A 27477-nucleotide genomic window follows, 5' to 3' on the forward strand; every position below is an offset into this window, starting at 1 on the left:
CATAGACTCGTACATCTCGGGATAAAAATAATTTGAATTGGTTTTCATCCTGATCTTAGAGAGTTTGACAAGAGCGCAAGGCGCTATATATGCCGTTTAAAAACGCCGCAGCCCACAATGATTCCAATACTTTTCATTCTGCTATGAAAGGAAGCAGCCGCAGGATAAGAGGACGCAGTTCTCAAAGGGGCGGTGTTTCGAGAGCAGCTTCGGTTAACTTGCGCCTAGAAGGACTTCCAGGCCCTGGTGTTATAAACGAAGTCGTTCAAGGGACGGAATCACCGCATCCACACTCCAAGGCACTGTCACAGCTCACTCAGATATCGAGCATTCGCTCACCCATCAGAAATGCTGGGCCTCAAGATTATTTTCACATTAACTCTCAAGGCTCTTCCCCCACGAAGTACGGCAGTACAGACCAGGGCCGTAATGGACAGGAATCTGAGGCTAGCCTTTATAGTGAGAGCACACAGCCGCCTTATTTATTTCCAAAATTTCGCAACTTGACTGAAACTCTCAATTCTGAGACCTTGCTACCTCGCAATTACTATGATGATTTCACCAGTGTGGACTGGGTCAAGGACTACCTTTATGATGTCTGGCAAAAGCAGCAAATGTCAGCTTTGAGGGGATTTACTGGCAAGTTAAAAAGGGTATACGGAAATGCTCAGGACTGGGTACTTATTACAGTGGTTGCTTTTAGCTGTTCCCTTTTAGCATTTTTCATAGACAAGGCCGAGGAGCTTTTGGTTGACCTAAAACGAGGTTACTGTAAATCAAACTTTTTTTTCAATCAGCAACAGTGCTGTGCCAGTTATACATGTGCAAATTGGAAATTATGGCCTGAAGCTCTTAGATTCCTTCATGGTGGTGTACTGCGTTCTGATTTTATGGTTTACACATTCCTTAGCCTGATATTAGCGCTCTCGGCAGCGAAAGTCACATTGACGACGAAATATATCAACCCCTTGGCCTTTCAAACCGATAAGAAGATATTCAAAACAATGTATCATGCTTATGGTAGCGGAGTTCCTGAGGTTAAAACAATTCTTTCGGGTTTCATCATAAGAAAATTTTTGGGCACTTACACACTCTTCTCAAAATCAATCGCGTTAGTTCTTGCTATTGCGTCAGGATTGTCTTTGGGCAAGGAGGGACCATATGTTCATCTTGCTACATGCGTTGGAAACATCGTTAGTAGACAATTCGCAAAGTTCAAACTTAACGGGATTGAGAGGCGCGTAATACTGTCAGCCTCTGCTGCTGCAGGTGTCACTCTGGCATTCGGTTCCCCGCTTGGTGGCGTCTTATTTTCACTTGAAGAAGTCAGTTATTTTCTACCAGGAAATCAGCTCTTCAAAACCTTCTTTTCTGCTATTATGGCAAATTTATTTTTGCGCCTACTGAACCCTTATGGGACTGGGAAAGCAGTTTTATTTGAGGTCAAGTACTCTTCTGACTGGCAGACTACAGAACTTTTTTTGGTCACAATCATCGGTGCTATCGGTGGCGTGTTCGGAGCCTACTTTTGCAAGTTCGCGTCTTTTTGGGGAAGCTGGTTCAGGAGCAAAAGCTTTATTCGTGAAAAGCATCTCCGGGAAGTTGCGTTAATAGCTCTTTTAACAGCAGCGCTCACATTTCCCAATTCTTATACGAACATCTCAGTTGCAGAACTACTGGCAAACCTTGCGTCGCCGTGCTTCTCTCCTGACGACTTCACCGGAAAACATGGACTATGCCCAGTTGATAGAAAGTCATTTCCAAGTGAGATCGTTCCCCTTTCTTACGCTCTTATTGTCAAAATTGTGCTAACTAGCATAACATTTGGAGTCAAGGTCCCTGCGGGTATATATGTGCCTTCGATGGTGATAGGTGCCTTATTTGGAAGGATTTTTGCAACATGGTTTGAACACCTAGCAAGTCTCTATCCCAACTTTTTTGTTTTCACTCAAATTTGCAACAAATCAGGCTTAGAAGGCGTTTGCATAGACATGGGGATATATGCCATGATTTCTGCCGGAGCTTTTATGGCTGGCGTCACTAGAATGAACGTGACCCTTGCGATCATTATCTTTGAATTAACGTCTTCTTATAATTATGTGGTGCCAATATCAATTGCTATCGCTGTCTCAAACTTAGTTGCGCATGTAATCGAGCCACAATCCCTTTATGAGATGCTTATGAGAAAGAACGACCTGCCCTTTTTGGATAATCGAAAGGTTCGCGACTTTAGGAACCACGATGGCTTGAGAGAAATAGTTTCGACATTGAAACAAGGCAATGGGAACATTTACGTCAACCTCAGTGAACAAAAAGCCTTTTCATCTGCAGTCCTTAGAGAACACTTGAGCAATCTTCAAAAGGAGGGCCTCGTTGATGGTTGCATACCCATAATTAATAATGGTAAGTTGGCTGGCGTCTTGCCGGCTCCGGAACTTGAACTGGCATTGGATAAACTCAAATGCTTCGCTGATGAGTTCAAATTAACTCAGGACTTGAAGGTTCGGTTATTAGAGGTTGATACCAGCATTCCCAGCAGGGGGGGTGATAAAAACTTTACCAGCCCCATTGAATCTTTTCCAAATCTCACTAGTCAAGAAGAATGGCTTGCTGTTAATGAAATTCTTGAGAAATTATGCGATTTGACACCCATTGTTGAGAAGTTCCCTATAATGCTAGACCTCAACTCTTCTCCTTCGCTAGTGGAGCTTATATTTACTAAGTTGGGCAACCGATTCATATCAGTATTAGACGGTGATGAGTTCGTGGGCTTAGTTCACAGAAAACACTTCATTGACTATTGTCGAGACAAGGCTATACTTTAGGACTTGTGCTAGTCCATGGCAGCTTCTTGTCCATTAGAGGGCTCGTCCGCCCACTCCGAGTTACGTTGTCAAACCAGGTGCGGACTGTAAATTATAGGACCGATACGCGCCATCTCTATGTATGTAAAGGTCATGAGTATATGTTGTAATTAATTGGCTTTGGAAGACGAGTATTTGATAAAAAAGTACTTAATTCTTTAATCTGCTGCGTTGTCATCCCAACATTTATATTTAGGCTTGCCTTTATCGAATCACCACTTTGGGTTTTTTCCAGCGGTGTTGCTGGTAAATAGAACGCCTGAGAAGTCAACAATTTAGTTAAAAATATAAAACCAGATCAAAAATGCAAGAACAATGAAGCTGCAGCTTTAATATCAGGCACTACAGTTCCAGGAGATGACGTTCATATAGTGATAGTTTATAGTGAGAATTTTCCGGGTAGGCAGCAGTTTGATTTAACAGTCAGCCTCCCATGAATATTATTATCCATGTTTTGTAATCATATATTCAGGTGGATTTTCTTCCTCTTGCTTCCCTCAGGAAGCCAACTTAATTTCATCAGTGTGGTGTTCCAATTCAAGTGAGCCCTCAAAGCTCTGCCATTGTTTTTGTATTTTATCACCTTCAAAAATTATGTAACTCGTTATCATCAAAAGCCGAAAAGCACTCGAGGGTTGTTTAAAATCTGCTCTGTTTCGGGAAGACTCGTTACAAGCTAAACCCGCCCTCGCCTTTTGCGATAAAACAGCTTGGCTTACATCAGGCTAAAACTTTTGTTTACTGTTCTGAAACAATTACATCTTGAGTGTCTGGTTTCACGATGCGACAAGACGCCACCAGCAACAGATAAAAATGTGACGGCACAACGAAGAGCACTGCCCTTTTGAATTGCGATAGAGGCTTTAATCATATTACAGGAATAATGTCTCATGATCGTACTGCCCCGAAGAATAGTATCGAACACAGTCGTAAGAGGAAGAGTAACGCTTCTCTTAAGGCAGCCGCCCATCTTCACAATAACAACTACACGGATCACTATATCCACACAGGCGCTCTACCACAAAAAAATGTGAGGAACACAGATAACCCTGTTGAAGGATACCCTAACCTTCAAAAGCTGTTTCGCCTGAAAGAGAAGCAAATTGCAAATCATTCATCAGCGCCTTATGGTTGCAGGTTGGATATCGATGAGATGGTGCCAACCCTGAAGAATTGGATACACAATGAAAAAATAGTATTTGATGTTGTTATGATTGGGTGCTTAACAGACAACCAATTCATATACCCATTGCTCACAGGACTTCCTATCGACAAGCTAATTTCAAAGCCAGGATTCTTATTCATATGGGGTAGCGCTCAAAAAATAAACGAGCTGACGCGGCTGTTACAGAACGACGGATGGGCCAAGAAGTTTAGAAAAAGTGAAGAGCTTGTCTTTATACCTATTGACAAGAAGTCACCGTTTTACCCTGGTCTTGATAATGATGACCAAGTGCTATTTGAAAAGATGCAATGGCACTGCTGGATGTGTATAACGGGCACAGTTCGTCGTGCTACTGACGGTCATTTAATACACTGCAATGTTGATACCGACTTGAGTATCGAAACAGAAAGCACTCGCAAGAGCGCTATACCATCTCACCTCTACAAAGTTGCTGAAAACTTTTCAACAGCGACAAGGCGACTACATATCATTCCTGCAAGAACAGGTACTGAAACCCCTGTAAAAGTGAGACCTGGATGGGTGATAATGAGTCCTGACGTGATGCTAAACAACTTCGATTCTAAGCGTTATCGAGAAGACATAAATAAAGTTGGCGCACACCTTCCAATAAGGAATGAAATCGAACTGTTGAGGCCAAAAAGTCCCGTACAGAAGAGAAACTCTTAGCTTTGGTCGATTCCCGAAGCCGAGGGAATGACCCGAACGGCCAGTGGGAGAAGTCGCAATGTTTTTATTCTATACTTAATGCATAATCGCTATTCAGATACACGAAGTGGGCAACATGTTTATTTGAACCACTTAGGGACGCCTTCCTTGATTGGTCCCAAAAGTCCTTTCTGTTTGGGGACGTATTCAATACGGTGATAAGCGTTGATGTTCTTTCTTAAGACAATTTGGAAGCAGGTTGCCGATCCTTGTCTTGAGATAATAGTAGAGGTAGCCAAGAAATACTCCCAAACCCTAAACCACTTGACCCCGTATTTGTTAACGACAGAGTCCTTGTTGCCCATCCAATTCCGGTACCATCTCCACAAAGTAGCTGAATAGTGAACGCCGATGTTGTCGATAGAAACCACCTCGAAGCCAGAGCCCTCGAGTTTGCCGACGACAAAGTCCAAAGGCGTCGAAGCGTCAGCACCAGGGAAAATATATTTGTTCATGAACAAACCCCAGATGAGGTCTTCGTACTGCCAAGATTTTCTCAACCCGGCGTATTGCAAATAAAACAAACCATCATCTTCAAGCATATCATAAACCTGTTGTAAAAAGGCACCAAATTTTCTGATTCCTACGTGCTCCGCCATTTCCAAGCAGGTGATTTTGTCATATTTCTTTCCCTCAGCAGTCGCCATAGGTGTATCTCTATAATCCAAACACAGAATACGTGACTGAGTCTCGGAAATTCCTTGCAATTCAAGCTTTTCATTGCCCCATTTAGTTTGATTTCTTCCTAATGTGATACCAGTGACTTTAGCACCACAAACCTTTGAAGCGTAAGCAGCCAAGGTTCCCCAGCCACAGCCCAAGTCCAGCAAATATTCTCCAGCCTTCAGGTCAATTTTGTCGCACACAACCTTCAGTTTGTTGTCCTGAAGTTGTTCGAGAGTTTCCTCGGACTCAATGTCAGAGATCACACCACTCGTGTATACCATTCTAGGACCCAAAAACCAAGCGTAGAAGTCGTCACCGCGGTCGTAGTGGTCCCTGACCTGTTCTTCGTCCTGGGATCTGGTGTGCATGATAACTTCAGGGATCATGCCAAACAAGAAGAATTTGAACAAGGACAAGGTGAAAGAGAACTGTGCCCAGTCATGTCTGTATTCTAAGATTTCAAGGGCATCTCCATTAAACGAAACTTTGTTAGCAAAATAAAGCTCGTGGAAAGTTTCCATTGGAATCTTTTTGTCATGATACTTCCTGGCTAGCCTATCATCATGGAAAGTCAAGTAGTGTTCAATTGGCTTACCAGGAAGCTTACACTTCTCGTTCAAACGGGGGGAAAAGGTTGATGCCAAGGTCCAGTAGGCCATCAAGATGGGCAGAACAAAAAGCAAGAAAAAGAACACAAAAGTTTTGGTTCCACCGCCCAACTTCCTCGTCACGTAGAAGGGAATCCCGGTAATAAGGGCAAGAACGAGAAGGTTCGAAAAGTGCTTCGAAGATGGCCCCTCAGCCGGTAGGGGAGCATTTTTGATAGCCGGCGAATCCGTAGTTCTAACGCCAAACTTGGTGTTCGAGGGCTCAGGATTGGGAGCCGCAGGCGTCTCTTGAAAATCAAGTCCTCCGAAAGTGTAGGAAGGCATGATGGTAAGCAGTGCGGTGTTGCTAACTGATTGCACTCTTGACAAGAATCCAAATACATAACACGATATGAAAAAAAAAAAATGCTTCTAATTTTTCGTTCGAGGGCGCAATGGATCACTTTGTCTGCATTTGTCACAGTTTCAAGTCAAAACATAGGCAAGGGCCTGTGAAGCTCAGCGCTACAAACTGCTCAACTGCCCACCTGGAATTTTACATAATTGTCAACATCACCCGCTTCTTTACCAAAGAGTGACTGCCGCATATATACAACCTCTGGGACCTTGTCTGGTTTTTATGATGGTTATAACTACTTTTGCCAACCTGTCGTGCGGGCCACACGACAGACTAGACAGATGATGAGCTTCAACAATGCAAAAACTGGCGAGAAGAACACATAACGCGATCATCTAGTACTTGAATTTTTACGCTAGAGTGAGTTGTGATTAGCACGCTCTTATGGAGAATTTTACTGTGGAAGCACGCGGCGCGTGAACGACAGCCCTAGCATATAACAAGAAGTCATGGACACGCAATGTGTTAATAACGTAACCTTTAAATACTATGATAGAAAAAAAATTGCAAAAAAGCCATGAAGCCTCACCAAATTCTGAGATTCGTATCAATATCCTCCATTCAGTTTTAAAATCTACATCCTTGAGTATTTGCTGAACTTCGAATTCGAACGGGTTTCCTTCTACAAAAACACTAAAACAAGGTGCATTGTAGGTTAAGCTATTACAACTTATGGCACGGGGAGCGAAACAATTTGGAGTTACTTGTGATATATAATCCAATCCCCAAACTTAGAATTTGGCTCCTCAAAGAGCTTGGGGAGGGCGGTAACAAATTTTGATTGAAGCTAATCCGCTTCTTACTCTTTTTTTTAAATTTCCCGTGCGATTGCTGCCCATGATATCGGTGAAGGGACGTGGTTATAGTGTCTTTGTTGTTTCATGTGATTTCAGCTGACGTTTAGTACAATTTACTTTTTCCTGTCCTTTGGTAAGCTGGGAAAAATTTTAGTAAAGCGATGAGATGAGATGAGCATCACTAACAAACTCATAGAGCACAAGATACCTTTTAGCAACCACCGGGTCTAGTGAAAGAGTTGGACAACAATGGGAAAAACTCAAAAGAAGAACAGTAAGGGCCGTTTGGATAGGTACTACTACCTGGCTAAGGAGAAAGGCTACCGTGCCCGTTCTTCATTCAAAATCATACAAATAAATGAAAAGTTCGGCCACTTTATGGAGAAGTCCAAGGTCGTGATAGATTTATGCGCAGCCCCCGGTTCTTGGTGTCAAGTTGCCTCAAACCTGTGCCCAGTTAACTCCCTGATCATAGGTGTAGATATCGTGCCAATGAAGCCTATGCCAAACGTAATCACATTCCAGAGTGACATCACTACGGAAGACTGCCGCTCGAAGCTCAGGGGTTATATGAAGACCTGGAAGGCTGATACTGTGCTACACGATGGTGCTCCTAATGTTGGTTTAGGCTGGGCTCAAGACGCCTTCACTCAGTCACACCTAACATTGCAGGCCTTGAAACTTGCTGTGGAGAATCTTGTTGTGGGCGGTACTTTTGTCACTAAAATTTTCAGATCCAAAGATTATAACAAACTTATCTGGGTCTTCAGTCAACTTTTCGACAAGGTTGAGGCCACCAAACCACCAGCGTCCAGAAATGTGTCTGCCGAAATTTTCGTAGTGTGCAAGGGATTTAAGGCACCTAAGAAGCTTGACTCGAGACTGCTAGATGCTAGAGAAGTTTTCGAAGAGCTCCCCGATGGTCCTCAAAACAATGAGGCAAAGATTTTCAACCCAGAGAAAAAGGTGAGGAAGAGACAGGGTTACGAAGAAGGCGACTATCTGTTATACCACCATAAGCCCATTATGGAGTTTGTGAAATGTGAAGACCCCATCGACATGCTAGGCAACCTCAACAAATTCACTGTTAATTCTGAAGACCATGAATGGAAGATTTTGAAGAAGCTCAAGCAGACGACGCCAGAATTCATGATGTGTATAGAAGATTTGAAGGTTCTTGGTAAAAAGGATTTCAAAATGATTCTCAAATGGAGGAAGGCTGCCCGGGAACTACTGGGGATAGAGAAAGAAGAAGAACCAGTGGTTGAGACAACCCATTTGACCGAAGAGGAACAGATTCAATCTGAAGTGCAAGCGCTACAAGAGAAACAAAGGCTATCTCAAAAGCGTGAAAAGAGAAAGAAGAATGAAATGAAGCAGAAGGAGCTAACTAGAATGCAGATGAACATGCTGACGCCAATGGACATTGGTGTCGAATCCGCGGAGCTGGGGAGAGAGTCACTCTTCAATCTTAAATCTGCAGAAAAGACAGGAATTTTGGACAAACTGGCGAAGGGTAAGAGAAGAATGGTATTCACGCAAGGAGAGCTGGCACAAGATAATGACGTTCACATCGCGGATGACGCTCCTCTTGCTGACCGTGACGATGCTGCTGAAGCTGACGAGTTGGAATCTCAACTAAACTCCATGTACCAAAACTACAAGGAGAAAAAGGCTGAGAAAGACGCGAAGTATCGTGCAAAACAGGCTCGTGGTGGCGACGACAATGAGTGGACAGGATTCGGTGACGAAGACAGCGAACACAGTTCTGCTGTTGAAGATGATCATGTTAGTGAAGATGAGAATTCGGATCTCTCTGACTCTGATGATGATGAAGCAATCAACCGGCTAATAGCTAAAATGAAGAATAAAGAGGGAGAAAATGGCTTGAGCTCAAAGGCTCAAGCCTTGTTCAATCAATCCATTTTCGAAGGCGTCGAGGCAGATTTGCCAGCTCCGGAGGAACCAGTAAATGCTTCTGTGACTGCACACGTTGAGAGGCTCGAAAGCCTTGGAAAGAACCAAGGAGATGAAAACAATCTGAGCCAAGAGAGCAGTAGTGATTCTGAAAATTCTGATTTTGAAGTGGTGGCTAGAGAGGATGAAGACCAAGTCATGGATTCAGATTTCGACTCGGACGATGAGAACCAGTCCCAGAAAGAGAAACACGCCGAAGAAATAGATATCGCGACAGTCGAAGCTATGACACTGGCTCATCAATTAGCTTTGGGTCAGAGAACAAAGCATGACTTGGTTGATGAAGGGTACAACAGATACGCGTTCCGTGATACTGAAAACCTGCCCGAATGGTTCCTGGAAGATGAAAGACCTCATTCAAAGATAAACAGACCGATCACTAAAGAAGCTGCAATTGCCATCAAGGAAAAGATGAAGGCGCTTAACGCAAGACCTATCAAAAAGGTTGCTGAAGCCAAAGCTAGAAAGGCAATGCGCGCTGTGGCCCGTTTGGAGAAGATAAAAAAGAAGGCCGGTTTGATCAACGATGATGGTGACAAATCTGAAAAAGATAAGGCCGATGAAATCGCCAAGTTAATGAGGAAGGTTACCAAGAAGCAAAAGCAGAAGCCTAAGGTTACCCTAGTTGTAGCTACTGGCAAAAACAGAGGCTTATCGGGCAGGCCCAAGGGTGTGAAGGGTAAATATAAGATGGTGGATGGTGTCTTAAAGAATGAGCAGCGCGCCTTAAAACGTATTGCAAAGAAGCATCACAAGAAGAAATAGAGCGCATTCTCACAGTACAGCTCAAATCCATAATCAATTTAATATATTATTATCTTTGACTGTTTTGTCTTGTATATACTTTGATCAGTAAATACGCAACTGAAAGGACGAGGCACATGGAAGTCACAAGCCATACAGCTTGAAAATCATTAGTATTTGCAGCTGGTACAGACACGCTAAGGGTCGCGCTGTGAAAATGTTGAAATACTGTGTCATTTGTGAAAAATGATTCAAGACCCAAACTCCGCGTATAAAAAGGGTTGTTCTGAACTTCCATATTACCGGTGTCACACGCTCGAAACACTATTGGACTGTAATGAATATGCTTGAAGCCGCCCCGAGCCCGAGGCTTTACATATCTAGTGTGCAACTGAATATCGTTGAGCTGCCCTGGTTTCAAGGAAAAAAGTGATTCAAAACCCCAAGTGTCGTCGCCTATTTTGTACTCAGGCAATTCTAAATCATCAGCCCCAGCAACAAATATCGGAGATGACTGGAACTTGTCGATGAAGAGGCCCGTCGGAGCTGCGAGGTACATAAAATGCCTGCAATGTTCAGAAGAGGTCTCTCCACGGAGATCAACCCTAACTGTAGGATGAAGCCCAACTGGGCCGACCTGTTCTACAACAGTGGTAGAATTTATGGACATATTGTGTGCCTGCTGATAAAAAAGATATGTCTTCTGGCATTTGTCAATTTGACCCGTAAAGGACCATGTACACCGGAGCCCGTTCAGGTTTGCATCAAGCTGGTCACTTGGCTCAGCGAAAAACAAGCCAACTTCTAGCCTACCATACGCTTCTTCGTATCTGAGCGTTTCATTGAAACCATCCTTAATTGCATAGTATTCGTTCACATGAATTTTATCATCCACCACAATGTCGTAGTCCCTATCCTTCAACCTTAGCTCGGTTAGATTGAAGTCTTTTGGTAAAAAACGACTAATCAAAGAATCATCATAATCATTAGAGTGCAGTAAATCGTACTTTGCAGAGCGTATAGCTCCAGGTGTGCGTTCTGAATCCCCGGAAACATAGATGTTCAAGCCGCTCGATAAAGGAGGGGCAATAGCACTGATACCTGGACTTTCAGGGCTTTTCCATGTTATTCTCAGTGTTTTAAAGCTCTTGTTTATATTATGAGGGAGCTCTGATGTTGCTCGACGTTGAACGAGCTGCCCTCGCCCTTTGATCACTATACTATCCAGTGCGTTTACGGAGTTTTGCTGAAGGTCCTCCGCATCCTCAAATAAGATTGTAACCCTCGTTTTGTCGTTCTTCCTCGACGTATTCATACTGTCAAGCTAATTCAGTAATGATACCTCAACCCTTATTGATAATGTTCTCGTGTCCGCTGTTAGTTTAGGTGTGATAGCAAGAAAAATTTCTTAGCGATACGATACAGTGCATTCTTTCAATAGAAAACTGTTCGATATAGCCTGCGAAGCCTCAATTTGGTGGCCAGAGAAAGGTAGCCGCACGCCCACCGATTGTGGAAGGTCCAGCTTCATTAGACTGAGGATTTTTTCGCCAAAAAACCGCTGGCAGGTTCTTGAAGAATTTTGTTTTCAGTTTGATCCTAGGAGAACTGGTTAACAAGCTTGGGCATAGAAACAAAAGGAAATTGGCGCTTTGCCTCAGGCGCGTTTCTAGCAACACATATATCCCAACTATTTGTCATTCGTTTTTCGGCTTATAAAGCGCTCATCGGTCAAAAGGCAGATGATGGACGCTGACCGACTGAAGGTGCCCTCTTCTGGCGAACCATTGGCGCCGGGAGACTGTACACCATCAAGAAGAGGGCATCGCCATAAGCGGTCTTTCGCAATTTCCCAGGACCTAGATTTTCTTCGGCAACCACCAGGAACTCCACAAGAGAAACCAACACATCAGACATCTCCACCTGTTCAACATAGCGATATGAGTCCTCGCTTTTTTATGAGCGAGGAATCAACGTTCTCGCATGATGTTCCAAACGCAATAATTGACTTAGACGATGCTCTCACCACCAAGCCACAATCGTTTACCTCCCATAGAAGAGCCGAGTCAGCACCAGCAAATTTGATATTACCTTTTAAAATAGAGCCCTCAAAGCCTCCTGCACAACCACTCCGTATTGAAGAGGAAGACTCTGAGAGTGATAACGAATATGTTCTTCATGACTCTTTAATGTCACCCTTGCGTGCTAAGTCCCAGTCACCTTTCTTAAAAAGCCCTTCAGCCTCTACAAAATCTCCTCAACCCGCCAGGAGAAGCCAATATAACAACAATGCTCTCAAGATTAACAAGCAAAAAGAGAGATATTTAAATTACTCAAAACAGCTACCTGCTGCCGGCTCACAGATACAAAATCAATGCTGTCCTCAGGAACCTTCCTCCACATCTCTTTCTTCGGACTTGACGTCTGAGGCAACAACGCCAGCTGCAACCGTCAATACCCCCAACACGCCTATCTTTTCTGTCTTGAAGTTTTCAGGCAGGTCGCCGAGTCCACGAAAGACCTTTAACTTCGAGAGCCAGGTGTATGATTTACCATCGACTGATAGTGCCGTTAGTGACGACGGCAAAGACGCGGATGATGGGAACACTCTGACGTTTACAGTCACTAACGCAACTTACGAACCGATGCATAGGCGATCCAAAAGTGTTGCTGCTTGTGAAGCTTCGGAAGGGCTCCGAATACCGAAGGAAATCCTACTTGGAGAACCGGGCGGTAGTGTCGATTTATCAAAAACGGTGACAGATCCTAAAGGCGAAGCAGCACCATCATCTAAGCTAGAAAAACCGTTTAAAGCCTCTGTCTCTGGCTCATATGAAAACCGCAGTGTCAGCGATAGTGCTGTAGTAAATGATAAAATATCTGGTTCACACTCTAGGCGAAGGGGAAAGCTGAACATTCTCTCGTCCATTTTCTCGCGGCTCAAGAGCTCGAAGTGATCACATTATAATTTCACCCGTTCTACAACAAATTTTAATGATTAATGCCCCTCTCGTCCTCTTACAACTAAGATGGTCTTACTGCTTAGCATATTTCATCTTTCCAAAGCTTCTCTGTAATAATAAAGTATATCTATACAAAATGTGTAATTCAAGTTCGAATGTCATCATGTCATCAAAAAGTGTATGTTTTACTTAAGCTCTACACATAAGACAATTTTGCTATTCTCAAAGAAACCTTGAAGCAGGTTCTCTGCCCGAAAAACCATAACCGGCCATCAGTGATGCGTGTATGGCCATAAATAAATCTAGTATTCGAAAATGAATATGTAAAACACGCGCGATCATTTGGTAGTCAACTGCAAGTTGTCCAACTCTTCTCTCTCCTTAGCTTCAGCTTCAGCTTCCAATAGATATGGTGTCAAATACAAGGTGTCCTCCTCAGGTTTAACCCACTGACTCTTGGGCAGCAAATGGTGAGTGAGTTCTGATTGGTGGGCCCTTATCATTCTGAAAGCTCTAGCATATCCTTCATCCTCTGGCAGTCTTCTCAAGGCAGTTTGAGCAATGTCGTTCTCCTCGGCAATGATGTCGTCGAATTTCAATCCCAGTTGTCTGTATCCAGCAAATTTAACGAACTGTTGCGCAACAGGCACAACGACCTTTGACAAGGCGGGCGATCTCAAAATGAAATCACCCATTTTAACTATAGATGTGATAGTTTGCGGCATTTGTGTTTGTAAAGCTGTCTTATTGTGTGTAATGGTCTGGTTCCTTGAACTTGGGATTTAACGGACAAATTCAATTATGGACAATTTTTTACCAGGCTCAATAGCTAGTACCTTCGTACAGAAGTTCAGAAAATTCGAGTATGATTGGCCGAAGGTCACGTTTTATACACGCGACAATGTTAGATGAGATGTCTTAGACTACATTAAGGTCGTACTTAAGTCCTGAAGCCCAATTAATAGTGGTATTCGTTAGAACTTTGTCCCGCAGTGTTTGGGAAACCACATTCTAGAAGGAGCTTATCGATGAGGTGAGGGTTTTCTTGAAGCTTCTCCCACACATCCTCGTGCTTGACCAGCACTAAACCTGCGTAGCCTGTTGCGTTCAGACCAATATTCAGTTCTTTGCTCTTCGATGCAGAACGAGGAACTACACATAGCCACTCTTTGGTTAACAAAACATTGTAGCCTGTTTCCAACTCGGGTTTCTCGTTGGTCCAGTCCTGGAAAAAGGTCAAAGTTCTTTGCAGAAGAGAAACGAAAGTCATTGCCAGTAGTTCCTCATCCACTTCCTTCTCATCGGGCAACGGAACAGCGAAGTGAGCGAATGAGAGCTTTGAGTCCTGGAGAGGCTCCGTCCGAACGTTGGGCACATAATGTTCTTTGCCATTGCACAATCTGTCCTGAAACAAAGTAAACTTTTCAGGCAGCTTGAACATTTGCAGATGCTTGTGATCTTGCGAAGAACCACTGCTGGCACCGCAATTGTAAAACACAACGTTTCTCACCATCTCGTCCTCGTCATCCAACTCTTGCAGCAGCTTGTAAGCAGTAATGAGGTCCTTGGGGCTCAATGTGCTTGTCTGAGGCTTGAACTCCTTTGTGACTAGCAGCAAGTGCTCTGGAACAACGGGGAACTTGTTCAGTAATAGTTTGTACTCACCCTCGCCGAACAGATCTTCGCACACAGTGAGCTCAGGTTCTGGCTCTGCAAATGGGTTGCGTTTTTCTGCTTCCTTGTCACCTCTTTCTGGTTTCTTCAAAAGGCTTGGCGCATGTGTTACCATGTACTGGACCCCAGTCTCGGGATCCTTTAGTTTTTTGCTATCCGATTGGAAGAAATGAACATAACCGTTCTTGGCCGCGTTGGCATACGTCTCTCTAACTTTGGTTGCTAAGTCTTGTGCCATTGTTTTTATAGTTTATGAGGGTTTCAAATCACTAAGGTTTTCTGTGAGGGGAGCAACAATGGCCTTTCTTCAACTTTCAGTTCATGTAGCGGATGCCGAATCTTTTAAGTCTTTCAAGCATTTTATTTCATCACCAGATGTCATGTTTTACATATGCAAGAAAACAGTCCAACTTTCATCCTAGTACTCTCTCAATAGTCTTGGCCCAGCGGGACCACCTCTTAGTAATTCTGGTTAATTTCTAGCTTTTCAAAGACATCTTGCGGTTATATAGCTCGGATTTGAGTTCTTTCTTCGTTCAGGCAGAATTTTTCATTGAAATAATATGTTCAACACAACAACCGCATCACTGTTCACAATGAAATGCACAACTGAGCGGTAAGAAAAGCGGTTGAATGGTCGGCAGAGATGGGTCAAAACATTGAATTCCAGGAAAACCAGTGGAATTCAACCGGTTTACTGACAATTGCCGTAGACATAGGTGGGTCGCTCGCAAAGTTGGTTTTCAACCCAAGGAATTGCAGGACTCTTATCTTCGAAACAGTGGAGACTGAAAAGATCACAGAATTCATGCAATTGATCCACAGGATCATAAAAGAGTATAATAGCGGAGATCAAGCCACGACCCGTATCATAGCCACCGGCGGCGGTGCTTACAAATTTAATGACCTGCTGCGTAGTGAGTTCCCAAGAGTTATCGAGATCGCCCGACTAGATGAAATGGAATGTCTCATTAAAGGCTTGGACTTTTTAATTCACGAGGTTCCCGAAGAGGTTTTTACTTATAACGATCTCGATGGCGAACATGTTGTTGTTCCTGAGCACGCTAAAGTGTATCCCTACATGCTCGTTAACATTGGTTCGGGCGTCTCGATATCTAAAGTTGACTCCCCTACAAAGTTCACACGAGTGGGGGGTTCATCTCTGGGAGGGGGCACGCTGTGGGGACTGCTTTCTCTCATCACCGGGGCACGTACTTACGATGAAATGCTAGATTGGGCGCACAGCGGTGACAATACCAATGTTGATATGCTTGTTGGCGATATCTATGGCACAGACTATGGCAAAATCGGTCTGAAATCAACTCACATTGCAAGCTCGTTCGGAAAAGTTTTCCAGAGAGGAACCCACGCAGCAACTGCAGACGGCGTACTCAGCGAGAGGCCGTCTCAAACAAGTACGGAAGAGATTGAAACTCGTTCCCGAAAATTCAGCAACTCGGATATTTCAAAAAGTTTGCTTTACGCAATATCAAACAACATAGGCCAAATCGCATACCTACAAGCCAAAGTGCACAATGTTCCCAATATTTATTTTGGAGGGTCCTATATTCGTGGCCACCTCATGACTATGAATACACTAAGCTACGCAATCAATTTCTGGTCCAACGGAAAGAAACAGGCATTTTTTTTGAAGCACGAAGGTTACCTTGGGGCTATGGGGGCTCTTCTGACATTCCAAGACCGGAGTTCTACGTGAGATCCCCACTTCATTTTGTTTATTTTTTATTTCAGTTGTGGCATTTTGTTTTTAATTTCTGGTGCGTCATGAAACTGTTGTGTGTTCCTTAATTTTATCTATAATCCGGTTGATAGACATGTAGAGCTCCTCTCCCCTACTAGCTTCTTCGTTTACATCTTTTCTGGCGGCTGCTATTTTTTCAAGGGGAATTCCTTTTCCATAAAGCTCAACACGGGAGATTCCGCGAGGTCCCAATGAGATAACCACGTCGGTTCCTCTATGAGTAAACTGAAACTTGTTTGACCTTGGAAATACTTCTAGGTTTTCCATCTCCTTGTTGGTAAATTTACTAATCCAAAACCTAATAAAGGCATCATAAGATGCATATTCCTGCATGACGTTGGTATCTTTGTGTTCATTTCCGTTTTTAGTACCCAAAATGGCTTCCAATGATGCTTTAGACTGCTTGAGTTGATTTAAATGCCGACGAAGATGAGACTCTTGTTGAAGTTCTTCCTTTAGCGACTGCCAGCTTGCATACATCTCTTCTACAGGATGGTCGTTAGTGACCTCAACAGCCGCCTGCTTTTCGACCATTTCTCGAGTACGCGTGGCTTCCTCTAGCTCGCTCAACAATGTGTGACATTCATCCGCAAGGTTACCTGTTTCGAGGCATAGCTCATTTAGTGCTTCACGCTGGTCTGCAATTGTTTGTCCAGCTTTCCTTATATCCTGTTTGATCTGGTCCACCTCAGAGTCCAGCTGTATAATATCATTATCTTGAAGTTGGCTCACAGCTCTTGATACTGATGCGTAGCGCTCATCGCTTTCTGACTCTAGTTGCAAGATGTCCGTAGACGAAATTGTATAGCGCAAGAAGTTATCAAGTGTCTCCTGCTGTAGATGTGTGCTCTTGAGTTGTTGGGTTAGTTGAGCGAGATCAAGTATTCTGCCCGATATACATGTGGGGTCAACCTCTGGAGGTAGGTCAACAGCGGTAAAAAGGGACTCGTTGTCTTCAACCAGCTGCTCTACGCTGCGTTTAAGCTGCTCCACAACTTCCTTATAGTGCAAGTCCTGATTCTGTAAAGCCTCTTCTGTTAAAGCTGTCGCATGCTCTTCTGCAGCGTTAAGTTGAAGTTCTAAACCATTAATAGTGGGGTCATCTGCCATGACGATCGCCCGCTTCGCTCACCAAGTTCATGTTCTCGAGCCCTTTGTCACGAGTCCGTTTGTATTTACATATAACCTTCTTGTTCGTGAGTACTTTTGTATTTTCAGACTAGCTATAAAAAGTTTTCCAGATGCTGTTAAGCTCTATCTACTTCTCTGCTTTACAATGCCTATGCAAGAACAGAAGTTGCTGAAGAACTAGGTTTGGTTGCCTGATCTCGTATCGAGCAAAGTTCATATTTTAGTGTGGGTGCAACGAAACGGGGCGCTTTGTCAGATATCAGGCGTTCCTCATGAAGGAAGGGTTTTCAAGAACCTGCACAACTTAAGTTTGTTGGGTGAGGATGGCACACTGTGTTAGTTCTAGAAGTACCCAATGAATGTGTCTATGTGCAGAGATTAAAGAGCCCCAGAAGCCAAGATCGACGCGTTTTTTCTGGTTCAATTTGAAACTTCAAGGCTTTCGTCTTCGCGCTAAGCTGCGTCCAAGTATTTTGTACATGGCTTTGCAGACAAGATGGAGGCTCTCACTTCAGTTGGACCTTAAAGCGCATTTTTATGGCCTCCGAAAACCAATTTTTAATGGGGCAAAACCTGATTCTACTTTATTTCCCGCGCATTTCAGTCACTAGTTTATCAACACCTTCCCTGTTTTCTTTACTAAGAGCATCTTTGGAGAGGCTGCGTTTCAGACTATAGAGTTTTTCTTTAGCTACTGACAAACTGCGGCCTATTTCTTCGCTTTTAAACGGCCAAAAAAGGCTCTGGGGCCACATTCCTTAAAATACAGCTTTCACTTGTTCTCATTTTTTCCTGTTCTAAAATCTCCTCCGCCCTCTTTCCATAACCATAGAGCGTCGATGGCGTAGTTGCGCACGGAGAGGTTCTTGGTGCTGTTCTCATCTGCTGCATCGGTTAATGATTCAATTACCATGCTAACCTTGCAGAGATCCCAGAACATCCCGTATATGTGGTTCAATATAGCTTCTGCCCCACCCATTTCTTCATAAGTTCCAGCATCCACCTCCGGTATCAGCTGATTGTAAGACTGTTTGCCTAGCTTGTAGAGTATTCTCCCCAGCGTCTGGATAGCAATACATCTTTGCGCAGGGAATGTGGATCTGGATAAATGCTGCAACTCAACTATTGTGTAGCCCGCCAGTTCGGGCTCCTCAGAGTGGTGGTGAAGACCGTCCTGTGTACTTTTAATTTCCCTGTCAGGAGGAACTAAGCTGCCTTGAAAGTCGAATCGGCACTGAGTAACATCCTCTATGAGACCGGTCGGCTTTGCGGAAGAGACCGGCTTCATCCAAGCCATCTTGTCCGACTCCTTTGGTAGATCTGGGAAGTACTTCTTATGCAGTTTTTCGTCGAACGATGGGTCGTTGATGTCGAGTGCTTCGAAATCATTATCGACCGTGTTTGGCCGAATGAAGTGGACGTCTTTTAACAGGTCTTCATTGTTCATGTGATCCATTTGCTGAACAAACTGGTATTCTTGAGGCGCCATGTCATCGTCAGGCAAGGGCTCCGGAAAGCACTCTTCTTCATCACCTGGGAATTCTGCGCGTGATTCATCGTCTTGGTCCTGAAACTTTACGTGTTTAGCCTTCGTCTCCGGAATTCCCAACGCTTTATCGACTGCAGCATCGTCAAGATGCGGCAAATCTGAAAACTCGCGCGAACCTCCGACCCAGGTGCCCGGGGCGCCCTCGACTTCTGCAAATAGAGGCGCTTTGACTGTTTTCATGGATTCCTGCAAGGAAGCAGGCTCCTCGCGCCTGGCTGCCCGCTTGAGAAGCCCATGTAGAACTGCGGGATCCAGTGACTCAAGGAGCTCGCGCCTCTCCTGCTCCAGCTGCTCTGGGGTCATGCTTCGCATGCGCGTAACGTTTTCCTGATGAATCCGCTGTGCCTCCGTCTCTGGAGGGATAACGGGCTCCTCCACCGCCCTCTTCGCCGGGGTGTCCCTTTCTCTTTTGCTGGTTTGCGATGTTCTTTTCTGCTTGTTCTTCTGCTGTAGCCTTACTTTCCATGAGGACACCTTTTCGGGCTGGTACAGGGCCGGGAACCCAGTGGGGGGAGCTTCGTGCAGGGCTGGCGCCTCCGAGACGTCCTTCTCAACAATATCTCCTAACAGATCCATGTTGTTTGCGGCTTCGAAAAGAGCTGTAGTAGGCCCTGCAGGTCGTTCGAGGCGGCCGCGATGAGATGAGAAATGACTTTTCGGCTGGTCGCGCTACTTGGCATCACGTGGTACCCAAACCAGAGCGCACCGCGCAGCGTCCGGAACGCCTGGCACACGCAGGGCGCCAAACGCCAGCCAGATAGCTAGGTCCCGATGTGCATTATTTCATTTGAAAATTATATAGCGGAGTACAAAGATATGTGAGGCGTTTGCCTTTGCAGAAGCAAACGCAACCCTAGTTCAGCGAGCCGTAGCCGTCATTTGGTTGAGTCAAAGACCCTCCAACGCTAGGGTAGGGGTGCTTGCTAATCACGTACAGCGCGTGGATCAAACCGGGCAAGTATCCCAGCAGGAACAGCAGCAGGTTGAGCAGCGTATCCTTGGTGAAAAACCCTCTTTTGAGCCCCACGGCAATTGGGGGAACGAAGATCGAAAGGAAGACTAAAAACCAGTCGCGTGCGTGCATATTTCTAGAGTCGAAGGTGAATTCAAGAACTTCGTGCGTGTGTGAGTTCTCCCTGCTCGGACGCAATTCTATATTGCATTTTTTCGTCCCTATCCAATTTATATATGTATATATCGCCTCCCCCTCGGTGACCTAAGCAACAATCAATTCATGCGCCTCACATAGCAATCCGGCCTCAAACGGGAAGTTCAAATTTGCTGCATGTTCGAGTCGTAGTCCTGGCGCAGACGGCACATCAGCGCCAGGGTCTCCACGCCGCTAATGACGCTGTCGACCAAGGTCACGTGAAGGGTCCGGCCGGGGTCGCGCTGGGCGGCGATTTTGGTGATTTCCTGGCTCAGCGCCGCCTCCATGCCCGAGAACCCGGCACAGCCTAGGATCACCGTACTCGTGTCCAGGCGCACCACGTTCTCTTCGTAGATACGTTTCGCGATCGCGTGCAGGTTGGCCGGGTCGTGGAGATCGAGCACGGGCACGGAGGACGCTACCGTGCCCTTGAACGGCGCCTTGGACGACGCGAACGGGGGCTCCGCGCCCAGCAGACGCGCGGCCGCCGCGTCCAGCAACGCGACCCACTCGTCGTTCGAGGTGATGATCGAGAAGCGCGCGCCCGCGCGCGCCAAGCACGCGGTGAGCGAGGCATGGAAGATGCACGTGACCTGGGTCGCGCGCTCCGCGCGCTGCTGCAACATGTGCACGAGCGGGTGGTCCGAGAAGCACGCGATGAGCACGCCGTCGAAGGTGTCAAAGTACTGCAGCGCGTCGGGCTCGGCGCGCCGGCACAGCAGCGGCAGGCACTTGGCCGCGGACTCGCGCGAGGCGTCCTCGCCGTCGATCATGCGGGGCGCGTCTGGAGGCGCCGTGAACAGTGACACGTTCAGCGACGCCGCCGCTGCGCCGTACGCGCTGGCCAGGTACGCCTGGACTCTTGCGCCGGCGGCCTGGGTCATAGCCTCGGTGCTGTTGGGGTTCACGAGCAGAATGCGCATCGTAGCGGGCGGTGTACGGTCGGCACTGGAAAGCACTATGCGCATGTCGCACGGGCGCGGCCGAGGCGCTCCCCAGCACCCGCGCCCAGAGTCCGCACTTTAAAACGTTTCCGGCGCGGCGGGCCGCGGTCACGTGCGCCTGATAAGCGCTCGCTACGCACGAGCAGCGGCGAGCTGCGTTCCACGCCCCGCGGCACCTACGTCATAAGCACGTGGTGCCGCCTTGCTGCACGCAACCGTTTGCGTGCTCGAATGCCTCGCCGTGCATTCCCCAGCGCGTACCGGCCCATCGCGCCTCCTGCTCGTGGGACCTGTGCCGGCATGCCGCGCTCGCACAGCTGTGGCAACTCGCCTAGCCGCGGCCCACAACCCGCGGTTTACGGTCTTCCGTTGTATCGGTCCCCGCCCTCCGCCCCGCCGGAACGCCTGGCGAGGCTGTTTTCGCGTTCCTCTCTCTAGGCTGCTGAGTCAGTGGCCCGAGCGCTGTAGCGCTCTCAGACCTCTATTTTTGCATCGGTGGGAAGCATTCATCGCGTTCCAGCACATTCTAGATCTTTCCACAACCACGGTTACTGCGGCTCTTTCTAGGGTCGGAACAAAAAACCCCGCCCCGGCGGCCGCCCCGGCGCTAACGCCGGCTCGCCCCAGCTCTCTCACCGTATGGCGGAATTTCGTTGCCCAAAAGGGCAATGGCAATAGTCGCACACATTGCACGGTTCTCCGCTGTGGTCGCGCGCGTATCTCCTCATTATGGCGCTGGGTCTTTTTCTTATTAGCGGGCCGAGTCGTTTCTTTTCCAGGGAGGCGCACGCAGGCGAGTATATAAGGAAGGAGGCAAGGAGGGGAAATACTTTTCTGAAGTCTCTTTTTTCGGTTCGCTCTCGACAGTACACTTTCGCTACACAACATCAGAAATGCAGTTCAAGAACATCGTTGCTTCCTTCGCCGCTGTCGCCGCCGTCCAGGCCGCTAACGTTTCCAACGGTACCAACGGCACTAACGCCACCAACGGTTCCAACGGTACTACCACCAAGGTTTCCACCGGTGCCGCCGCCACCAACGCCATGGGCGCTGGTGTCTTCGGTGCCGCCGTCGCTGCCGGTGTCGCTTTCTTGTTCTAAGCGCCGGACCTGCTTTGACTACTAGGATACACGGAGGGCGGCAGCGCCGGCCTCCAAGCCAACCGCACGGATTCTGATTTTTCTTTAAAAAACATTTTAATTTCAAATTTTTTTATTGCCAATTTTCTTCTTTTGAACGTTTAATTACTTTGCAGGGCGACTCCCGCCCTCGACGCGGCTCTTTTAATCACCGCGTGGGGAAGGTCGGGCGCACGGCCGCCGCCGGCGGCCCCGTCCCATCCTCCTCCTTCTATGATTTTCGCAGGAAGAAGTGTGTATTTTATTCTGCAGTTGATTCTGTATAACTGAGTTTAAAGAGTTCGTTAATGCTTCAGCATCGCTGTGTTGCGGCTTGGCCGTTTCCCTACTACTCCTACCGTGACTGCGTGGGCACCGTAGACTTCGTCTTTACCGTTGGTCTCGTGCGCTTGGCGCTGCGGAACGGGACTGAGCTCACTGCGCTCGCGCTCTCTCGCTTTCTCCTTTCTTTATCTTTCGTACTGTCCCGTACACTCTCTTTCATACGCCAAACGCCGTAACGTAGCTATCCTCGGTTGTTCTTCTCGCACTCTTTCCCCCTCGCGTGATAGACGACGGCCCGTTTCGCCTTTTTTCCTAAAACTCATCTCCTCTCCAGCTGCGCCGCGCTCTGGCCCAGCAACACCGCACCTCGGCGCAACGAAAACCCCTGCCAGATGGGCTCCAACACTTCGCTGCTCGCGCGCTGCGGCGACGCCCGCCCAGGTCTCGTCGCAGTCGAGCCTGACGGCGGCGAAGCCTCGCTCAAATTCACACTCGTTGACTACCAGCTCGCGCTCCAGGCTTGCGCCGCGCCTACCCGCTACCGCCTTACCGTGCGCCATAGCGGCCCGGCCTCCGACCTGCGTTGCGGTGCCCGCAATGTGCGCGGCTCGCCCTCTTACATGCCTCTCCCCGTCCAGTACTTATCAGCTGGCGATCCCAACCTCGTTTCAGCTTCGGTCTCAATAGCGGGCTTGCTCGAGTCGCCTGGGCTTTACACCGTCGAGGCTGTTCTCTGCAAAGACACAGTGTTTTCCGCCGCAGTACTGATCGAGCGTCCACAGAAAAGCAAGAGTGCGGTCCTGCCGACGGCCACGCAGTCGCATACGAAGCCGCAAGCTGAGCAGACTTCTCAACCTGCGCATTCCTCATCAACCGAGTCCGTTCCGCGCACAGAGGCTTCGCTGCAAAAGCCTGGAATGCCTCCAAGCCCGCGGGGGTCTCCTGCTCCATTCACCTTCCCCCCTGATGGCCCGCAGTTTAGGACTCTAATTGCGCAGTGTGAAGGAATTGTTCCGCAGCTTAGGACGGACCTTAAGATGTGCTTAGAACGGTCTTCTCGTGTGTGCGACCTGCTCGCGGCCGCAACAAAGGAATTAACTGGTCTGATATCAAACTTACAAAGCCTCGACACATTTTCCCCGAGCCTTTCACCTCATTTCCATAAAACAGTTACCGCACTAAGGAGCTCGCTGAGCTCTCAATCTCAGTCTCTTTCACGGCTTGCTTGCCTCCTCCAAAACCACTTTAATACCCCCGCGCACACATACGTTACCTCTTTGGATTCGAAGCAACTGGCTTCGCGCCACAAAATTTACCACGACCAGGCTAAACTATTTTACTCTTATATGGGCAAAAACCTTTCAAGCGCGGATTCGGCAAATCTTTCCAAGAAGATTCAATTTGAACTGCACCGTCTTGACTTTTTTATTTATTTGACTGGCCTTTTTAATGGGCCCGCTGCCAGAAAGCTCATATATGAGTGGTCTCGATTTCCCTCTAGCGTTTTCCCGAATTCGTCATCTTCGGCACTGCTCCTTCAAGAGACAGCTCAGTACCAATCTGATTTTAAGGCCCGCAAGGCTCAAATGAACGCCCAGAGAGAGAAAATTTCTCGGTCAAGGTCTTTTTCCGACTTTTCTGCTCAAGTCTCCACCCAATCTCACAAGGTATTCAAAGAAGGCATCCTGTGGACTTACAAGGGGCATGGAAAATCTTCCGGATGGCATAAACAATGGGTTGTCTTGAAGGACTCAACACTCTCGGAATATTCAGATTGGAAAACTCAAGGTAAAAAACTATCACATCCTCCGCTCAGCCTCACATTCGCGTGCATAAAGAGGCATGAAAGCGGCAACTACAATGCATTCGAGATTATAACAACTACTGGTGTGACACGCGCATTTAGAGCAGAAAGCAAAAGTGACTTGGATCAATGGGTCCAGCTCTTACAAATAGCTGTAGGGTTAGGGACCCAAACGCCTTCACCAGAAGAAGAGTCGGATACATTGACACCCTTAAGTATTGTGGCCAGTGTTGATAATTGTAACAAAATATGCTGCGACTGCGGTGGCACGAGCCAAGTTGAATGGATAAGCATAAATTTACTTTGCGTTATTTGTATCAAATGCTCCGCTGTTCACAGATCTCTAGGCTCGCACATCTCGAAAGTACGATCCCTTAAGCTCGATTCGTTTACTTCTAAAGAGATTCTAGAGCTATTAAAATTTGTGTCGAACAAAAACCTGAACTCAATTTATGAAGCTGAATTGCCCAAAAGGCAGGTTACATCTGACTCCAGTAATGAAGAACGCACAGCCTTCATCTCGGACAAATACGTCAAGAAAAGATATGTTTCGCCACTACAAGAACAAGAGCCCGAAGCAGTTCAGAAAAGGCTACATCACAATTTAATCAAGAGCATTCACCTCAACAGCATTTACCTTTTACAGCAGTGTTTAGCTCAGGGCGTCGACATTAACAGCGTTAAACTGGATAATGGTGAAACGGTATTTCAATACTCGCTTCAGCATTATATGGGGACTAAGACTGAGCCCATTTTCTTCATCACTGAGTTCTTGCTGCTAAATGGCCTGCAAGTTGGACGGCTTCCGCGAGATGCATCATCTCTTTCGAAGACTGAATACAACTATTGGAAGTCCAAAGCCGAAACGAACGGCGTTTACAGTACCAAGCCCCTTGTAAGAAGTGCCACCACTAGAGAAACGTTTAAGAGCATGGCTAGAATTGATACCAGTGGACCTAGCCCTCCACAGTCAAGACAGGCATCATCAGCTTCAGAAACGTCAGATAGTGGTAGTAAGAGATGGAGCATCGGAGGCGCTATGACTTTGTCGTCCCCTGTATCAGCTTCTCTTTCAACACCCAAGTCGCGCAACATAAAATTCCCTAAGCTTCATGGAGGCAAAAGTCATTAATTGACTGTTGCCAAGGATCTTGGTGTATCTGTCACATGGTATATTTTTCAGTTTTGAGCGTCTCGTTCTCAAGAACTCAAAAATTTTGTGTCGCTGACATCTAAATTGGGAGCTTTGACATAAAACATAAAATTAAATCCTATTTCTCAGGAACATTCTAAAACGCTCGCTCTTTCCATCAACTAATTACAGCTTTATAAGCATTGGGCCTGAAAGTTTGGGATAAACTTTTATCTCAACAAGTTTGCTTGCTAGGAACTTATTGCAATGACGAAAACTAGCACTGTGACAGGACTCGATACTTTTGTGAAATCATATAAATCACATAAGTCAAAGACAACAGACGCAGCAGTGGTGATGAATGAGAAACCTTCTCGCCTCTATGAAATCAAAGAGTGCGTGGGGAAGGGAAGTTTTGGGGATGTTTTCCGCGCTACTCATCGACAGACTGGCGAAGTTGTTGCTATCAAAATTATAAATCTCGAGGAGACTCAAGATGACATAGATGTACTTGCTCAAGAGATCTACTTCTTGTCTGAATTGAGAGCCCCCTTCGTCACTACTTATTTCAAAACATTTGTCGAGGACGTTTCCATGTGGATCGTGATGGAATTTTGCGGTGGAGGCTCCTGCGCTGATTTGCTTAAGCACCTCCCGGAACATCGCCTTTCTGAAAATAAAGTGGCATACATCATCAGAGAAGTTCTTTTTGGCCTCGACTACCTGCACAGTCAGAAGAAAATACACCGCGACATTAAGGCTGCTAATATTTTACTCACAGATGATGGTGAGGTAAAATTAGGCGATTTCGGAGTTAGTGGCCAAATTATGGCCACTCTCAAGCGCACAACATTTGTTGGCACGCCATATTGGATGGCTCCCGAAATAATTGCTAAAAAAGACAATGGATACAACGAAAAAGCAGACATCTGGTCACTTGGGATAACTGCAATAGAACTGTTGACAGGTCAACCTCCATACGCTAAACATGACCCAATGAAGGTCCTCGTAAATATTCCGCTTAGGAAACCCCCAAAGCTACAAGGGCGGTTTACAGGTAGTGCGCGTGATTTTATTGCGCTGTGCTTAATAAAAGACCCGGACTTGCGCCCTTCTGCTGCAGAATTACTCGGGCATAAATTCCTCAACAAGGCAAGTTGGAGAGGTTCAGGGACGCTTAAGAGGGAAGTTGACTTAGTAAAGGCGTTGAAGAAAAGAACCAACTATTTCAAAGAACCGCGTCACTCCGTTGAAGACAATGTGTACCCAGCGGACGGCAGCATGCATTTACAGAATTGGAACTTCGAAACCACCAAAACAAGCACAACACGGAAATCAGAGCTCGTCTGCCACCGACCAAGCATTGAAAAAAGAAAGCCAGTTGCAAAACTACAGATTGTTGAGGAACTTTCACCTAAAACTGAAACAAGCCATATATCGGCTATGGGAAGCCCTAACGTCGACACTCCAACAACAAATGCAACCTCACCAAGCATGGGTCATTATAATCATGAGAAGGACCTTGATATCTCAATGGGCCTTCACGAAGGAGAAGCTATAAAAAAAGACATTCGACCAGTTGACTGTAAAGAGCTGAATTATTTCAAGCATATTATACTTTACAGCTTTAATAGGGTGCTCGAAAGAGCTCGTTCCGGCGACACAAAGTTAGACGTGACCCGCCTTAGAGATATATTTGAGGAAGCCGAGGGATCACAACCCGGCCTGAGCGAAGCATTCGTGGAAGAAGTTTATATAAGGATGGAGGAAATCAAGGGCTACATAGTTGAGACGTCGTTTCAATAATAACGGTGTAGTATACATAATAATCAAAAGACTCTCTCAATAAATTGCGTCAATATTTGCTGGAAATAAATGGCCTTTGACGCATGCTGTCAGTAAAAAGCCCAAACGTCAATGCTTCGTCAAGTTTCTGTGGTCGCAAAGGCGATGCTAAGCCCAGAGGCATTGAGGCCACTTGAAAAGAGTATTTAAACAAGAGCTTGTGACATTTCCTTGAT

The 27477-nt window shown here is 46.3% G+C and overlaps 15 protein-coding genes across 15 annotated transcripts; 7 read left to right on the plus strand and 8 right to left on the minus strand.

The window, feature by feature from the left end:
• Nucleotides 1-89: 89 nt before the first annotated feature.
• Nucleotides 90-2825, plus strand: KLTH0F00638g (KLTH0F00638p; the record flags this gene model as incomplete). The annotated part of the gene is made up of 1 exon (XM_002554190.1): nt 90-2825. The coding sequence occupies one exon, from the start codon at nt 90-92 to the stop codon at nt 2823-2825; it is 2736 nt and encodes a 911-aa protein (XP_002554236.1).
• A 922-nt stretch (nt 2826-3747) lies between these two features.
• On the plus strand, nt 3748-4716 carry KAR4 (Kar4p; the record flags this gene model as incomplete). The annotated part of the gene is made up of 1 exon (XM_002554191.1): nt 3748-4716. One exon carries the CDS (start codon nt 3748-3750, stop codon nt 4714-4716), a length of 969 nt encoding a protein of 322 aa, XP_002554237.1.
• Nucleotides 4717-4835: 119 nt separating this feature from the next.
• KLTH0F00682g (KLTH0F00682p) lies at nt 4836-6353 on the minus strand (the record flags this gene model as incomplete). The annotated part of the gene is made up of 1 exon (XM_002554192.1): nt 4836-6353. One exon carries the CDS (start codon nt 6351-6353, stop codon nt 4836-4838), a length of 1518 nt encoding a protein of 505 aa, XP_002554238.1.
• Nucleotides 6354-7472: 1119 nt separating this feature from the next.
• Nucleotides 7473-9965, plus strand: SPB1 (27S pre-rRNA (guanosine2922-2'-O)-methyltransferase; the record flags this gene model as incomplete). The annotated part of the gene is made up of 1 exon (XM_002554193.1): nt 7473-9965. One exon carries the CDS (start codon nt 7473-7475, stop codon nt 9963-9965), a length of 2493 nt encoding a protein of 830 aa, XP_002554239.1.
• Nucleotides 9966-10014: 49 nt separating this feature from the next.
• PBN1 (Pbn1p) lies at nt 10015-11259 on the minus strand (the record flags this gene model as incomplete). Its single annotated transcript, XM_002554194.1, has 1 exon — nt 10015-11259. One exon carries the CDS (start codon nt 11257-11259, stop codon nt 10015-10017), a length of 1245 nt encoding a protein of 414 aa, XP_002554240.1.
• A 427-nt stretch (nt 11260-11686) lies between these two features.
• Nucleotides 11687-12901, plus strand: KLTH0F00748g (KLTH0F00748p; the record flags this gene model as incomplete). The annotated part of the gene is made up of 1 exon (XM_002554195.1): nt 11687-12901. The coding sequence occupies one exon, from the start codon at nt 11687-11689 to the stop codon at nt 12899-12901; it is 1215 nt and encodes a 404-aa protein (XP_002554241.1).
• A 344-nt stretch (nt 12902-13245) lies between these two features.
• On the minus strand, nt 13246-13632 carry QCR7 (ubiquinol--cytochrome-c reductase subunit 7; the record flags this gene model as incomplete). The annotated part of the gene is made up of 1 exon (XM_002554196.1): nt 13246-13632. One exon carries the CDS (start codon nt 13630-13632, stop codon nt 13246-13248), a length of 387 nt encoding a protein of 128 aa, XP_002554242.1.
• Nucleotides 13633-13865: 233 nt separating this feature from the next.
• On the minus strand, nt 13866-14819 carry KLTH0F00792g (KLTH0F00792p; the record flags this gene model as incomplete). The annotated part of the gene is made up of 1 exon (XM_002554197.1): nt 13866-14819. One exon carries the CDS (start codon nt 14817-14819, stop codon nt 13866-13868), a length of 954 nt encoding a protein of 317 aa, XP_002554243.1.
• A 408-nt stretch (nt 14820-15227) lies between these two features.
• Nucleotides 15228-16298, plus strand: CAB1 (pantothenate kinase; the record flags this gene model as incomplete). Its single annotated transcript, XM_002554198.1, has 1 exon — nt 15228-16298. One exon carries the CDS (start codon nt 15228-15230, stop codon nt 16296-16298), a length of 1071 nt encoding a protein of 356 aa, XP_002554244.1.
• Nucleotides 16299-16364: 66 nt separating this feature from the next.
• KRE28 (Kre28p) lies at nt 16365-17453 on the minus strand (the record flags this gene model as incomplete). The annotated part of the gene is made up of 1 exon (XM_002554199.1): nt 16365-17453. One exon carries the CDS (start codon nt 17451-17453, stop codon nt 16365-16367), a length of 1089 nt encoding a protein of 362 aa, XP_002554245.1.
• Nucleotides 17454-18246: 793 nt separating this feature from the next.
• RBA50 (Rba50p) lies at nt 18247-19599 on the minus strand (the record flags this gene model as incomplete). The annotated part of the gene is made up of 1 exon (XM_002554200.1): nt 18247-19599. The coding sequence occupies one exon, from the start codon at nt 19597-19599 to the stop codon at nt 18247-18249; it is 1353 nt and encodes a 450-aa protein (XP_002554246.1).
• A 277-nt stretch (nt 19600-19876) lies between these two features.
• SNA2 (Sna2p) lies at nt 19877-20107 on the minus strand (the record flags this gene model as incomplete). The annotated part of the gene is made up of 1 exon (XM_002554201.1): nt 19877-20107. One exon carries the CDS (start codon nt 20105-20107, stop codon nt 19877-19879), a length of 231 nt encoding a protein of 76 aa, XP_002554247.1.
• Nucleotides 20108-20295: 188 nt separating this feature from the next.
• On the minus strand, nt 20296-21141 carry DCG1 (Dcg1p; the record flags this gene model as incomplete). The annotated part of the gene is made up of 1 exon (XM_002554202.1): nt 20296-21141. One exon carries the CDS (start codon nt 21139-21141, stop codon nt 20296-20298), a length of 846 nt encoding a protein of 281 aa, XP_002554248.1.
• Nucleotides 21142-22912: 1771 nt separating this feature from the next.
• Nucleotides 22913-25456, plus strand: AGE1 (GTPase-activating protein AGE1; the record flags this gene model as incomplete). Its single annotated transcript, XM_002554203.1, has 1 exon — nt 22913-25456. One exon carries the CDS (start codon nt 22913-22915, stop codon nt 25454-25456), a length of 2544 nt encoding a protein of 847 aa, XP_002554249.1.
• Nucleotides 25457-25723: 267 nt separating this feature from the next.
• SPS1 (putative serine/threonine protein kinase SPS1) lies at nt 25724-27262 on the plus strand (the record flags this gene model as incomplete). The annotated part of the gene is made up of 1 exon (XM_002554204.1): nt 25724-27262. The coding sequence occupies one exon, from the start codon at nt 25724-25726 to the stop codon at nt 27260-27262; it is 1539 nt and encodes a 512-aa protein (XP_002554250.1).
• Nucleotides 27263-27477: the final 215 nt, after the last annotated feature.

This window comes from Lachancea thermotolerans, assembly GCF_000142805.1.
Source record: "Lachancea thermotolerans CBS 6340 chromosome F complete sequence".
Classification (NCBI taxonomy): Eukaryota; Fungi; Ascomycota; class Saccharomycetes; order Saccharomycetales; family Saccharomycetaceae; genus Lachancea; species Lachancea thermotolerans.